Below are 16268 nucleotides of genomic sequence, written 5' to 3'. Positions count from 1 at the left end.
ATACAGTTTGTTCCTCTGGAAAAGTGATCTGAAGAATATTTATGACACAATTATAATGCCTCATGACAATCACATTTATGACAGAGTTGAATGCTTCTGCCAGTCTATGTCGCTCCTGTGGCTGTTCATCTGTGCTTCATCTAGAACTCCACATCTATAATCCTCTTAGTCTATGCTGACATTACCTTCAGCAGCTCAAACATTCTAATGGCTAATGGACAGACGGCTGCTTCTCACTCAGGCCTGCTGGTTATGCTAATGAGATGGAGAGATGGGCACTAGTGGGCGGGGCTTTCCCCCTCTGATGACACGTACAAAGGGAGAATGTCAATCAAAGTGTTTCCTTTATCAAGTCAGATTATAAAAATACAATTAATGCATGTTCACCATTAGAAGCTGGAGATATTCACACACTGCTGACACACAACTGGGGTTAAACCCCTTATAAATAAGATTTTTGCATAATAGACTCACTTTAAGTAATACTACAAACTAGTGTAGGTTTTGTTCACGTGTAAAGGTGGAGTGTCCCAAATCCGTACTGAAGTTGTCTGTCGTCTGATCAGAGTTTATCAGTATTTTTGTTTTACTGTTATTGTTCATAGCTCAGGTGTTTGCAGCTTTGTTAATGTCTATTACTGGACTTCTCCATCACCTGCAGTACAGCGTCCAGTATGGAAGGTCCCAAGTCCAGACTGAAGGTGAAGGCGCTATCAGTCTGATCAGTCTGTGTCTGATCAGTCTTAATCTGATCAGTCTTTATTTGGTCAGTTTGCGTCTGACCACTGTTTATCAGTGTTTTCGGATATTGCTCCTCATCCTCGTCCTCCATGTCCAGCAGAGGGAGAGAGCTGCTCTTCTGCCTGTGCTCGGATGCAGTTTTCTCCCAGATTGGCTCCTCTAGGTTGACCCGTGGTGGTTTTGGCGGCGGTGCGCAGGCCAGAAACAAATTCTGCTCACTCCTTGAGCTCTGATGCAGGAGATTGTGGCCTTCCTTCAGGAAGGAAAGATCTCCGAAACTGTCCGTGTGTCCGTCCAGCCCAATGTGAGACAGGTGTTTGAAGTCTGCCAGAGGAAGGCTGATCATGTTGAGCGAAACCCTGTTTCTGCGGCCAGACGCTCTCCATCTGAGCGCCGCTGGTTTGCGCTGTTGGGACGTCCAGAGCGGCATTTCAATAAGGGATGATCACAACATGAAGAGTCCAGATCCTGAAACACATTAAAGGAGAGAATGTTAATTTGATGTCTGCATGGGGTTTTGAAGGAACATTTTACTTTTGGAAGCATTAAAGGCACATTATTTCATGTTGTCCACTAGAGGGTGCATATTCATAACAAACAAAGGCATATTTTGATGAGGGCGTGATTGAGTGTGGAATCATGGGAGTTGTGGTCTTTATCAACCTACAGAGAACATACTCTTTTCAACACACTATGGTTTGGGACACTACTTCTATATTCGAAAACGATTTAGGACAGATAGTATGTGAATTGGGACGTGGCACAACTGAACTGAAATAAAATATAGAAAACAGACTTATTCTGTTAACTTAAGCTTGTGGCAATATAAGGAAATGTATAAATATATACACTATATATATATATATTTATGCAATGGTTCTATCTGGTTCTTGAATCTGATCTGATCTGGTCTAATATCTGCATACTCCACGTATAATTTCTATTTCTGTTTAGTTCAGTTATGACTTTAGTCGGATTAAGGTCATCAAAATTGCAGTTTTGAGCTTATGTAGGCATTGATGTTTAACTGAATAAACAGTTAGTAAACACGAGTACATCTTATTGAACATCCTTTATTTTCATCACCAATTATCACAGTAGAACAGTTTCTCAAGCAGTTTGTGATGCATTTTGGAAACAGGAGATGAGCCCCTGGACTAATGCGCCACCTGGCTAGAGAAACCCCGTTCTCAAAGACTTACTTTTAGTCATTATTTGGGTAGCAGACATATTCTGAATGCCCATTTTAAACAGTGAGATTAGTCTGGATTAAAAAAAATTAATCTATGCCCACCTATAATATATATATATATACACACACACACACACACACACACACACACACACACACAGGGATTGACATTAACACCCGCCAACCCACCAAATGGCTGGTTGACAATAATTTTCCCAGATAATAATTCTTAAAAGCAGGGTTCGATATTAAGGATGGCCTAATATGCATGCAAAGGCAATCTTAGAATCGAGAAGCAACACGACTAACAAAAATAATTGTGTTTGCGCAAGCAATAGAGAGCAGGTGAATACCGAATGAGAGGATGATCACTCGCGCTAACAGCTGAGCAGCTGAGGTGAAGCGCACGACTGTTTAAAACGTGTGCACGCTCCCGTTTCCTTGCGTGAAGCAACTGTGTCTAGAAACGCAACTGATGAGATCAGTTCTCTTTCAAATAGACTAGACAAAAAGTTATGCTCATGCACCCACAGTCCTGCTGCTTTCAAGAGTTCCAGGTTTGTTTTTTTGTAAGTAGCACCGGTTGCTTTCGCTTTAACTGTGCTTTGAACAAATTTTTTATGGGTCTATTGTTAATTGTGTGTGTGTGTGATCATCCTTTTTTTATTACACAGTATGTTTTTACCTGCTTTCGTTTGCTTGGTTAATATGGATTATTTATCATTTTTTACAATAGCATTGCTTTAATGGGAGATTAAATCACCATTTATGTGTAGTTAACTGGTGATCTGGGACCTTTAGCACTGGGACAGATTACTGTGCATATGTTTTGTTAAATAAAAAGTATAGTATACAGCTATATATTTATCTTGTTTTAATACATTTAAAATTTGTGGATAAGAAATAATGAATTGTTTATGTTTGGTGTGGTCAGAGATATTTTTTGGTAATTCCTTCATTTTCAACTCTGAAAATGATGTGAAATAAAAACTAATTGTAATATTATGTAACCATGACTCAGTTGCTCATGATTATTGAGCTCATACACAGCACACAAAAAGTTAAATGAATGAGGAGGCATGTGGAGATGACACCAAATCTTAATCAAGTACTTTTAGCATGTCAAAGTCATATTTATGTGTATAATATATATATATACAGGGCTCGAAATTGCGACCGTTTTGGTCGCATATGCGCCCGAAAATTAATCTATGCGACCTCATAATATATTTGGGCGCATTAGTGCGACTGCAGATAATGGTTGTAGTGCGACCTGTTTTGATTTTTTTTGTAAAAACGTGCTGAATCGCTCTTCCCTGCCGCTATATTGGTTCATATTAGCTGTCATTCACTCAAGGTATTCCGCTGTCAGATGACAGGGAAGGAGCTTTTATGAACACGGGAAATACAAACGGCTGAAGAGTAAAAACTTAAAGCACACAGGTTTGCAAACCCCACCTAAAGTTGAGGCGCAGATGAAAGCGATCATGACACGTCACGTGGTGAATAATGATCCGCCAGCTAAGATCGAGTATGCGCTTCTTGGAGAAGGTGCCCGAATCTCCATGCGTTTCATTCACTGCGTGTTCAGCGCAAATGTCCGCTAAAAGTCAAATCTAATACTGTACATATCATCGCCAAAGAAGCTCGTCTTTACTAAGTTTACACTGAAACTGCGGCTCATAACAAAGAGCGGTATTGCCTGCTCATAAATTGGGTCGGCTGACTCGCCTGCTTTTCCACTAACACAGAAAAATGAAAATCAGCTCAGACTGAACCTTTAAATTGACACAAACTGAAACCAAAACTTTTAAAGAGTGATAGAAGTGAGACTTTACTTTCTTTCTTTTGTCTATCCTTTTTTGAGGTGTATATTATTTTTTTTATTTATTTACTGATGACTGCTTTGCAGCTTTCATCATTGAATTGAATGATTTATTATAATCTTTTGTTTGTTTTGTAGCAGAAATATTATTTATTAAATTGACATGCATATAAAAACAGCAGTACAAAATAAATATTTCTTACTGCAATGCTTCATTTTTGTTTGATGCAAACTATACAATTATTTTTCATAAAGTAACAGACTTTTTATAGCAGATAACCTACATCCATGCACATTCAAGGCAGTATCATAATGAGAAATGTAATTCACTGTTACTATTATTGTCATTTTCATCATCATTAATATTCTATAGCCTAATTATTAGACATTCATTTTGGAATTATTGCACACAAATATCAATGTCTTCGCAGCATTAGTTAGATTCTGTTTCTGGTTTTTGTCAGTCCTATTAATGTTGTTTTAAAATACAATAAATCCCTTAAACAGCAATTTGCAGCGGTGCTCATTCATTTTAGGTGGGTGCTGCTAATTTTTTTCTGGTGCTCCTAAATATTTGAAGTTGGGAGCACCGGTGCTACCAAGTAAAAAAGTTAATTTCGATATATATATATATGATGTGTGTGTGAATATAACTGTAAAGGTGATGTAATGTTGGTCACAGGTGAAGCGTTTGCCAGAGCTGTTAATTAGTGCTTGTTTACAGTATAGTTACAGATTAACAGCTGATGTTAGGACATCTTCACAGCCACATGTTATATCTTCACACTGTAACTGTGCATGGCTTTAGATTTTCTTTTCTTGTTTATTTTGTCATCTATTAGGTCTGTGTAATATAATGATATACAGTTTAAGTCAAACACATTTGCCCTACTTTGAAATTTTAATTCCATTTAAAATACTTCCCAAGTGCTGTTTAACAGAGAGAAGAGCACGCTTCTAAACATAATAGTTTTAATCACTCATTTCTAATAAGTAATTTACTTTGTCTTTGCCATGATAACAACACAATATTTGACTAGATATCTGTTAGGATACTAGTATTCCGCTTAGTGACATTTAAAGGCTCAACTAGGTTAATTGGGATAAAGTTAGGGTAATTAAGCAAGTCATTGTAGTAACATTGCTAGCTATTCGCTCTATTAATAAGTCCATATATATTATAAACATCTTTATATTAATGTATTTTATTATTTAGTGTAGTTTAGTTTGCAAGTAAGGTTAATTAGGCAAGTTATAGGACAACAGGGGTTTGTTCTGAAGACACTTAAAACGTATATTTCTAAAAGGGGCTAATAATATTGACCGATAAAATAAAATAAAATCACATTCTGGCATATTTTAATTGCACGTTTAGATAGATGCCCGTGTAACCGTGCTCTGAAAAAAAGGATTCATTGCATTTACTACACTTTCTTAAGGTAAGTGGTTGCCAACTATTTATATGGTCTGAATGTAAATAAACTAATTAAGTTGAACATGACTACATTTAATTTGTGTGTTTAAATTTAGCACAAATGAATAGTTTGCAACCAGTTATCTTAGTAAATCCAATGAATAATTTTTTTTTACATTGATAAACAGGTTTAATCAGTGCTGCTGTGGTGTGGACGGTCATGGCTGGACTCTACACACACACACACACACACACATTAGATCAGCTTTCGTGACTCGCAGCACTCACCCTTTACGTGTGCACGGCACTACAGAAAACAGCTTTTGTTGGCCAATAAAGGTTTTATCGGCACTTTAGTAGCAGCGGGAGACGTCGAGTGCCGACAGAACGGCATTCCTTCACTGACATGCAACCAGAAATGAGGAAATACACTATAATGAGGCCTTCAGCGAACACATTCATAAAATACATTTACAGAGCACTTTACTGAAAACACTCAAATATTGATCTTCATTAAGATTTCAATATTGAAATTCATTTAACGATGTTTACATTCATAAATTAATATGTAATTTACAGTTATTTGCTGTCCTGATCAATTTGAATTGTTTTATGTTTTATTTTAACACATTTCTAATCATAATGGTTTTAATTACTTTATTACTAAACACTGATTTATTTCATCTTTGCCATGATGACAGCACATAATATTAGACTAAATATTCTTCAAGACACTAGTATTCAGCTTAAAGTGACATTTAAAGGCTTCACTAGGGTAATTAGGGTAAAGTTAGGGTAATTAGGCAAGTCATTGTATAACAGTGGATTGTTCTGAAGACAATTCGAAACAAATATTGCTTAAGGGGGTTAATAATATTGACCTTAAAATAGGTTTAAAACCAATAAAAGACTGCTTTTACTCTTGCCGAAATAAAAAAATCAGACTTTCTCCAGAAGAAACATTATTATAGGTAATACTGTGAAGAATTCGTTGCTCTGTAAATAATGTGTAAATAATCACAGGGTTGCAAATAATTTTGACTTCAATTGTATAATTGTTTACGTTTAGCCATTTAGTATGCTTCCATTGAAAGCGAAGCACAGATTAATATAGGTAAAATTATATTTTATAATCATAATTATAATTCATAATAATTTTTAAATAAAGATGAATGTAAAATAATAATGAAAATTAGGGCTGTCAAAAATAGTGCGTTAACACACGTGATGAATTCTAATATTTAATGCGTTAAAAAAATAACGAAAATATCACAGTTGAAGTTTTTTTATTTCCTGTTGTGGCCGACGTGTGTTCAGGGACAGCGCATGCATAGAGGCGACCTAGGCGGCTGCCTAGAATAGTGAGCCAACCCCCCCGGTCCTGATATTCATCCACTACACACACACCCTCCTTCATGGTCCTACTTCCTCCGCTAACCGGTCACTTTCACCCTGAGGGCGGCCTGATTGCCGTTTGCCTAGAGCGCCAGTTCAGCTTGCTCTGGCCCTGCGTGTGTTTAAAGTGCAAGGACATTTGGATAAGACCAAGGACACGCTTTTAGAAGGAAAGTTTTAGTATAAAACAATTAATGTGGCATCACCAGGCTATCCTGCGTTTCCTCCAGAGTTTCATGCAATTTCGGGTGTTTCATTTTAATCTTTCTGTTCAGCAGTTCACTCTCATTCAGCATATCTTCATTCATGATGTTTAATGGAATTTGTTACTGCATGAAAAGAAAAGCCTCCGCATTTCGGGACTTGCGTGGTCCTTTAGGGTAATTAAAAATCGCTGCTTACACGGTCGACTCTTAATCAGTATTATCTTAATCATCAAAGCGGAGTATTAGTGTCCATGTAAATGTACTCAGTGAAAATGGCAGATGAAATCCCAAGCTGTCAATGACAGCCCTTTTTTTTCCCTTTAAAGGATCCCTTGCTCACCGCGTGCGCTCTACTTAGTGCGTTGTCTGCGAGATCTTATCACACCTCTAGTAACGTTGTACTTCAATAATGCATCCTATAAAAACTGTTATTGTCATCTATTTTGCATTTATTTGCATGTTTTATTATGCGTAAATAGCACTACTGTTGTTTGCATTAAACGCTGTTTAAGTTTCATGCAAAAGAGCATGCATCAATGTAGTGAATCTATCAACATCATTTCATTTATCAACATCATTCAATAGTGTTTGACCCTTGCGTATTGTTCAAATTGACTCCCCTTTGGTTATGTTGGTGCTGTTTTTGCTCTATTGACTTCCATTACAAACACATTTATTGATTGTAAAGCCATGACAGCATATAATCATGCTTTCCTGATTGTTGTTGGTTTTCGCGCTTGGGAAGAGGTAAAGTGTGTAAGTTTTTAATGTTGATCATCAGTTGTCAGCATTAACCCTTTAGGTAGGCCTGTGCTAAAAAGTGTCTGGCTTTTATATGGAGTAAAACAACAAATTGTAATATGTGTGTTATTTTCATATTCTCAGACAAATCTGTGAGCTGATGATTACGAGTAAAACTGACAAATTGTACATCTCAACAGAGAAAACCAGCAACAATCAGCAATGCATGATTATACGCTGTCATGGCTTTGCAATCAATAAATGTGATTACAACAGAAGTCAATGGAGCAAAACAGCCCAACACAATCAAAGGGGAGTCAATTTGCCCAGAGTGTATTGTTGAGCATTTTAAAACAAAGCATTTTTCTGAAGTATGTGTTATAATAAGATTTGTCAGTAAAAAAAAAAAAAAAAAACATTCCATTTGCTGAAATACAGAGAAAGTTGTGCTCGAATTAAGCCTCAAATTACCCCAGTGTGTTAAAAACATCCCCATTTTTCTAATAAATTATATATATATATATATATATATATATATATATATATATATATATATATATATATATATATATATATATATATAATTTATTAGAAAAAGTAGCTTTTTTTAGTTGTGATGAAAAGTTATCTTGCTTTTTAAAAGATATCTTCTTTAAGTTCAGTCATGATGTAATGTTAAAAACCTTCTGTGCATGTTTACCTGTGAAGGTGTGCATTTACTGTATCACACCCACATCTGAAGCAGTTTCTGCTAACATGACGAGACTTGTACAGCTTGAACAGAGCGATCCTCATAATACCGTCATCATGTTTCATTGATATTTTCACAATGCAAACAATAGCATGTGAACTACAATTATTGGTTTTATACTGTTCAGCCGTATTTGGTCCCTGAAAAGAACGTATATGCTGATGCTGCTGATTAGAAACAGTGTTTTCAGTTTGAAATGAAATATTATGCTAAGAAGGCGAGGCAGTGACGCAGTAGGTAGTGCTGTCGCCTCACAGCAAGAAGGTCGCTGGGTCGCTGGTTCGAACCTCGGCTCAGTTGGCGTTTCTGTGTGGAGTTTGCATGTTCTCCCTGCCTTCCTCCGGGTGCTCCGGTTTCCCCCCACAGTCCAAAGACATGTGGCACAGGTGAATTGGGTAGGCTAAATTGTCCGTAGTGTATGAGTGTGTGTGTGGATGTTTCCCAGAGATGGGTTGCGACTGGAGGGGCATCCGCTGTGTAAAAACTTGCTGGATAAGTTGGCGGTTCATTCCACTGTGGCGACCCCGGATTAATAAAGGGATTAAGCCGACAAGAGAATGAATGAATAAATTATGCTAAGAATATTTTGACTAAAATATTCAGAATGCACTGTAAAAATATCCTTTAATTAACAGGTTCCATATCTTGTGACTTGCTGTTTTTTTCTGTTTTATCTATTTTCGGTTGTCAATTGCATCATGGGATGTTGATCTCTACATTGTCTACTTTTGATGTTGAAAAGTCAACTCTACAGTGACTTTTATTCATATTTTATTAGTTTGGAACAATTTATTATAAGTTAAGCCTATAAATAACCTATTACCAGGTTTTTGTAACATAGTTTACATCACCAACCCAAACAATATAGCACTATAAACTAATTTTTAAAAAGTCTCTCTTTCAATGTTTTCAACATCAGAAGTTGTGGGGGAAAAAATCTAGTTTCCATCATGCAATTCAAAAGCAAAAAAATTAATTAAAAAAAATGGAAATACCAAAGCAATTTTTGAGTTTATCAATAGTTAGGACAGTTTTAAACCCTTAAATCAGAGATGCCCAAAGTAGGGCTCGCGGGCCAAAGTTGGCCCATCGTAATCTTTGGATTGGCCCACCATTCCATCTATGAGGATAGTGAGAATGATGGAGAGGGTTAGGCCGAATGCCTCTAACACAGAGATCGTCATTTCTAATTTGACGTAACCTTTTTTTATTTGTTCTTTTGTTGGGCTACAAAAAAAAAACAAACAAACTGAAATTAATTGTTTCAATTAGATGTTGTAAAGGAATCAGATTTTTTAAAATGTAAATACTGTCACTCGATGGATAGAGGACTATGCAGAAGACATTGGTGAACAAATCAAGGCAAAAACTAGCGAATTTCTGTTATAAATTACATTTGTTTTTGTTTTTGCTGTACCAAGTTCTTTATAAAATGTAAAACATACTGTATTAGTAATATAAAGCAATGTTTTCTAGACATTTTAAGCATTATTAAATAAATTAAGAAATTACCCATGGAAGCTATATTTACCTTCCGCCTACTAGCCTTAATCAAGTTAGGTTTTTGGCCCTTCAACCACTCTCAGAAATAAAGGTACGCAAGCTGTCACTGGGGTGGTACCTTTACAAAAAGGACAATTTGTACCTAAAAGGTCCATATTAATCCCTCAAGGATACATATTAGCACATATAAAGTACAAAAGTGTTCCTCTTAAAATTTATGGGTACTAATATATACATTAGAAGTAACAATATGGACCCTTTTGAAAAGGTACCACCCCAGTGACAGCTCACGTACCTTTATTTCTGAGGGTGTAAAGCTGCTTTGAAGCAATAATTATCATAAAAAGTAATATATAATAAACTTTAATTGAAAATTCTAAGATATATTGGAAAATAATTGGTATAAAAAACAAGAGCCAATATAAAGTATTTAAACTTAGACAGACATTAAGGAAAACCTTTACACTGTGTACAATGTGAAAAGAACTGAACTGAAGAAGAATATAAATGTAAAGCCAGTGCTGCTTTCTTTGCTTCAGTAGGCTGTGGTGTGGCAGTCAGTAATCTTACCTTTATCCAAAATCGTTACTCCTCATTCAGAAATGGCAGTAGTTAGCTCTCGATATGAAGTTCTCCTAAATTCTCCAGTGCAGAGTCCGTCTCAGAGCGCGAGTGTTAAAGTCCAGAGATTGTCAAACAGGTAAAGTCTCCACCCTGTGTGTGTGACGTAACTTCAGCTTCACCTGAGTGTGTGTCTCCATCAGAGCCGTTACTAATCCTCATGTCATTGTGTCTTGTTCCGCTTTCCTGTTTTTTTTTTTAAGCTGAAGTTGTGTAGTAATGACAGCTCTGGACATGTATGTACAGGTGCTTCACCATTACACAAGCCCTGGTGACATGCAGCCATTCCTGCTTTCACACCCATCACTGTGTAGACACTAGCTAATCACTGCAACAACAAGAAGTGAACATGGATTCATAATGAGAAATAAATGCTAAAAAAATATATTGTTTAAAAGTTAAAATCACATTCATTGATTGGTTTTGCTATAAATTTGACTGATGATAGATGATTTGACAGATATAAATGTGTGTGTGAGGGTGTTTGCGTCATTGATGTTGGTAGCTCTCCATGTTTCCAGCTTTCCATCGTTGCAGATTTGAAATGTTGTTGTGCTGATTGTAAAAGGCCTCTGCCCTCCGTCAGTCCGTCATCACAGTGCTTCATTATTTTTCTTCTTCTTCTATTATTATTCCCTCTAGAACTGTCTTGAGCATCTGTCTGCGCTCTTAAATATTGTCTCTCACCTTTAAAAGCCATCACATTGCACTCATTGCATGTCGTCTTCATCTTCTGAGGCGCAACTCGCATTAGAGAAGCAACCATCCACCCATCCCTACCTCCCAAAACCATCCAATCATTAATCCCTCCCTCCCAAACTTCCATCCCTCCTTCCATCCATCCATCTATTTCAAAGCCAACCATTCATCTCTCCATCTCAAAATCATCCATCAATCCATCACAAAATCAACCATTTATCAATCAATCTCTCCCTCCCAAAACCATCTATCCATCTCTCTCAAGACCATCCATCAATCCCTCCCTCCCAAAACCATCCACCTATCCCTTCCTCCCTCCCTCCCTCCCAAAACCATCCATCTATCCCAAAACCAACCATCCACCCATCCCTACCTCCCCAAACCATCCATCCATCAATCCCTCTCTCCCAAAATCAACCATCCATCCATCTCTCCCTCCCAAAATCATCCACCCATCCCTCCCAAAACCATACATCAATTTCTCACAAAACCAACCATCTATCCTTCCATCCCGCCCAAAACCATCCATCCATCCATCCATCCCAAAATCATCCACCCATCCCGCCCAAAACCATCCATCTATTGATCTCTTCCTTCCAAAACCATCCATCCATCCATACATTCATCCCAAAATCATCCATCCATCCCTCCCAAAACCATACATCAATTTCTCACAAAACCAACCATCTATCCTTCCATCCCGCCCAAAACCATTCATCCATCCATCCCAAAATCATCCACCCATCCATCCCAAAACCATATATCAATTTCTCACAAAACCAATCATCTATCTTTCCATCCAACCCAAAACCATCCATCTATTGATCTCTTCCTTCCAAAACCATCCATCCATCCATACATTCATCCCAAAATCATCCATCCATCCCTCCCAAAACCATTCTTACCTCCCAAAACTTTCCTTCCATTCCTCCCAAAACCATCCATTCATCCATCCTCTTATCCATCACTCCCAAAACCATCCATCAATCTATCCCAAAGCCAACCATTTATTAATCTCTCCCTCCCAAAATCATCCATCCATCTCTCTCAAAACCATCCCTCCATTCCTCTCTCCCAAAACCATCCATCCCTCCCAAAAACATCCATCCATTTATCCAGCACTCCCAAACCCATCCATCTCTCTCTTACAAAACCATCCATCAGTCCATCCCTTACAAAACCATCCATCGAACCATCCATCCTAAATCCATCCACCTATCCTTCCAAAAACTATTCACCCCTCCCAAAACCCTTCATCTATCCATATTTTCCTCCCTAAACCATTTATCCATCTCTCGCTTCCCCAACCATCCTTCTATCCCTCTCAAAACCACCCATCCATGCCTTCCAAAACCATCCATCCATTCATCCATCCATCTTTCCTTCCCAAAACCATCCATCCAACCATCCATCCATCTATCCCTCCCAAAACCATCCATCCAGCCATCCATCCCTCCCTCTTAAAATATCTAATTAAGAAAATGTTCTAATGTTAGAACAAGCAACACAGGGTTAATGTTTTATAGTTACTGATCCTATAAACCAAAGCCAATCATCTGAAGGCCTCTTTCCAATCATTACAAAATCCACGCACTGATTACAGTTACTGGGAAAGACTGACTTTGATGTAGTCTGGATTTCACCATTCTTTTCAACAGTGTTTGTGTGGCCTTGTGTTCCAGGATCGATGACTTGTTCACTTCATTTATTAAATAATTGTCTCTTCATTTGAAAATGGCCTCAGTGGACTTAAGGGAAGCACTGCTTTTCCTCCAAACAACAAGAAATGATCGTCAAATGTTCCCTGCGTCTGCCAGATTCAGAGGGTTTTCTCCTTTCAAACACGTCCAATAAACAAAGGGTCGCCGTTCCCTCAAAAGAGCAGGTCTTTCTCCACATGTGCAAACATTCACATACAGCAAACATCAGCTCTTCATCATAACGTTTATACAGTGCTGGAGCTCAGAGTTTCTGAACTGATTTCATCCACACAGATTATCAAATGCAGCCACGGCCAAACATTAGTGCTGGGGTGATAAATCAGTGCATCGTGATGTGTGCGTTATTTCTGAGATTTTTATAATGCATCACACTCAGAATGCATCTAGTTCATAATAGCAGATGGTGCTCAAGGCTAGATTTTAACAACAGATGGCACTCTAGGCTAGTGTTTAGCAGCAAATAGGCTTTAGGCTAGTTTATAACAGCACATGGCACTCTAGGCTAGTGTTTAACAGGACATGGCACTCCAGGCTAAAAGGTGCTCTAGGCAAGTTTCTAACAGCAGATGGTGCTCTAGACTTGTTTTGAGCAGCAGATGGCGCTCTAGGCTAGTTTTTTTAACAGCAGACGGTGCTCTAGGCTAGTTTGTAACAACAGACGGCATTCTAGGCTTGTTTTAAACAGCAGACTGCGCTGTAGGCTAGTATATAACTGCAGACAGCACTCTAGACTAATTTTAAACAATAGTGGCGCTCTAGGCTAGTTTATAACAGCAGATGATGCTCTAGGTTAGTTTTAAACAGCAGGCAGCGCTCTAGGGTAGAGTTTAACAGCAAAGGGGCTCTAGGCTAGTCTATAATAGCAGACTAAGCTCTAGGCTTGAAGGTGCGCTAGGTTTATCACAACATATGGCACTTTAGACTTGTTTTGAATAGCAAACGGCGCTCTGGGCTAGTTTTAAACAGCAGATAGCACTCTAGGCTAGAGGTGCTCTGGGCTAGTTTATAATAGCAGATGGCATTCTAGACTAGTTTATAACATCAGTCGATGCTCTAGGCTAGATTATAGCAGCAGTTGGCGCTCTACGCTAGTTTATACCAGCAGATAGCACTCTTGACTATTTTAGAACTGTAGATGGTGCTCAAGGCTAGTTTATAAAAGCAGATGGCGCTTTAGGATAGTTTTTAACAGAAGACAGCAGTCTAGGCTAGTTTAAAACAGCAGACAGCACTCTAGGCTAGTTTTAAACTGCAGATGGTGCTCTTTGCTAGTTTTAAACAGCAGACGTTGCATTAGGGTAGAGTCTAACAGCAGATGGCACTCTAGAATAGTTTTAAACAGCAGATGGCGCTCTAGGCTAGTTTATACCAGTAGACGGCACTAGTTTATAACTTGAGACTGTGCTCTAGACTGGTTTATAACGTGGGACTGTGCTCTAGGCTACTTTTTAACAGAAGACAGCTCTCTAGGTTAGTTTATAACTGCAGATGGTGCTCTAGGTTAGTTTATAACAGCAGATGGTGCTCTAGGTTAGTTTATAACAGTAGATGTTGCTCTATGTTAGTTTATAACAGCAGATGTTGCTCTAGGTTAGTTTATAACAGCAGACGGTGCTCTAGGTTAGTTTATAACAGCAGATGTTGCTCTAGGTTAGTTTATAACTGCAGACGGTGCTCTAGGCTAGTTTATAACAGCAGATGGTGCTCTAGGTTAGTTTATAACAGCAGATGGTGCTCTACGTTAGTTTATAACAGCAGATGTTGCTCTAGGTTAGTTTATAGCAGCAGACAGTGCTCTAGGCTAGTTTATAACAGCAGACGGTGCTCTAGGCTAGTTTATAACAGCAGACGGTGCTTTAGGTTAGTTTATAACAGCAGGTGGCGCTCTAGGTTAGTTTATAACATCAGATGGTGCTCTAGGTTAGTTTATAACTGCAGATGGTGCTCTAGATTAGTTTATAACAGCAGACGGTGCTCTAGGTTAGTTTATAACAGCAGACGGTGCTCTAGGTTAGTTTATAACAGCAGATGTTGCTCTAGGTTAGTTTATAACAGCAGACGGTGCTCTAGGTTAGTTTATAACAGCAGACGGTGCTCTAGGTTAGTTTATAACAGCAGACGGTGCTCTAGGTTAGTTTATAACAGCAGACGTTGCTCTAGGTTAGTTTATAAAAGCAGACGGTGCTCTAGGTTAGTTTATAACAGCAGATGTTGCTCTAGGCTAGTTTATAACAGCAGATGTTGCTCTAGGCTAGTTTAAAACAGCAGATGGTGCTCTAGGCTAGTTTATAACAGCAGATGTTGCTCTAGGTTAGTTTATAACAGCAGATGGCACTCTAGGTTAGTTTATAACAGCAGATGGCGCTCTAGGTTAGTTTATAGCAGCAGACAGTGCTCTAGGCTAGTTTATAACAGCAGATGGTGCTCTAGGCTAGTTTATAACAGCAGATGTTGCTCTAGGTTAGTTTATAACGGCAGATGTTGCTCTAGGTTAGTTTATAACAGCAGACGGTGCTCTAGGTTAGTTTATAACAGCAGATGTTGCTCTAGGTTAGTTTATAACAGCAGACGGTGCTCTAGGTTAGTTTATAACAGCAGACGGTGCTCTAGGTTAGTTTATAACAGCAGACGGTGCTCTAGGTTAGTTTATAACAGCAGATGGTGCTCTAGGCTAGTTTATAACAGCAGATGGCGCTCTAGGTTAGTTTATAGCAGCAGACAGTGCTCTAGGCTAGTTTATAACAGCAGATGGTGCTCTAGGTTAGTTTATAACAGCAGATGTTGCTCTAGGTTAGTTTATAGCAGCAGACAGTGCTCTAGGCTAGTTTATAACAGCAGATGGTGCTCTAGGTTAGTTTATAACAGCAGACGGTGCTCTAGGTTAGTTTATAACAGCAGACGGTGCTCTAGGTTAGTTTATAACAGCAGATGTTGCTCTAGGCTAGTTTATAACAGCAGATGGTGCTCTAGGCTAGTTTATAGCAGCAGACAGTGCTCTAGGCTAGTTTATAACAGCAGATGGTGCTCTAGGTTAGTTTATAACAGCAGACGGTGCTCTAGGTTAGTTTATAACAGCAGACGGTGCTCTAGGTTAGTTTATAACAGCAGATGTTGCTCTAGGCTAGTTTATAACAGCAGATGGTGCTCTAGGCTAGTTTATAACAGCAGATGGCGCTCTAGGTTAGTTTATAGCAGCAGACAGTGCTCTAGGCTAGTTTATAACAGCAGATGTTGCTCTAGGTTAGTTTATAACAGCAGATGTTGCTCAAGGTTAGTTTATAACAGCAGACGGTGCTCTAGACTAGTTTTAAACAGCAGATAGCACTCTAGACTAGGTTTAGGCCCAATCCCAATTCTATCCCTTAGCCCTTCCCCTTACCCCTACCACTCATTTTGTGCGCCAAGGGGTAGGGGTGTCCCAATTCTCTTTAGCTTGAAGGCGTAGAGCTGAGGGGAAGG

General features: G+C 38.5%; 3 protein-coding genes across 4 annotated transcripts in view; 2 read left to right on the top strand and 1 right to left on the bottom strand.

Moving 5' to 3' along the window:
• Positions 1-16268, top strand: part of arhgap11a (Rho GTPase activating protein 11A) — a 1047489-nt gene that overhangs the window by 87798 nt on the left and 943423 nt on the right. The window lies entirely within an intron of this gene.
• Positions 1-16268, top strand: part of dnajc17 (DnaJ (Hsp40) homolog, subfamily C, member 17) — a 109673-nt gene that overhangs the window by 82779 nt on the left and 10626 nt on the right.
• Positions 323-10562, bottom strand: LOC100151490 (cdc42 effector protein 3-like). 2 transcript variants are annotated; one of them, XM_087290115.1, is made up of 3 exons: positions 10339-10430; positions 5461-5573; positions 323-1209 (listed from the first exon to the last, which is right to left on the bottom strand). In XM_087290115.1, exon 3 carries the CDS (start codon positions 1169-1171, stop codon positions 626-628), a length of 546 nt encoding a protein of 181 aa, XP_087146241.1. In that variant the 5' UTR covers positions 1172-1209; positions 5461-5573; positions 10339-10430; the 3' UTR covers positions 323-625. The 2 variants fall into 2 exon arrangements, with proteins under 2 accessions (XP_087146241.1, XP_087146240.1); XM_087290114.1 differs by lacking the exon at positions 5461-5573 and having other exon boundaries at positions 10339-10562.

This window comes from Danio rerio, chromosome 17, assembly GCF_052040795.2.
Source record: "Danio rerio strain M-AB ecotype USA chromosome 17, GRCz13ab, whole genome shotgun sequence".
In the NCBI taxonomy this organism is placed as follows: domain Eukaryota; kingdom Metazoa; phylum Chordata; class Actinopteri; order Cypriniformes; family Danionidae; genus Danio; species Danio rerio.
This window is presented reverse-complemented; position numbering and strand designations above follow the sequence as displayed.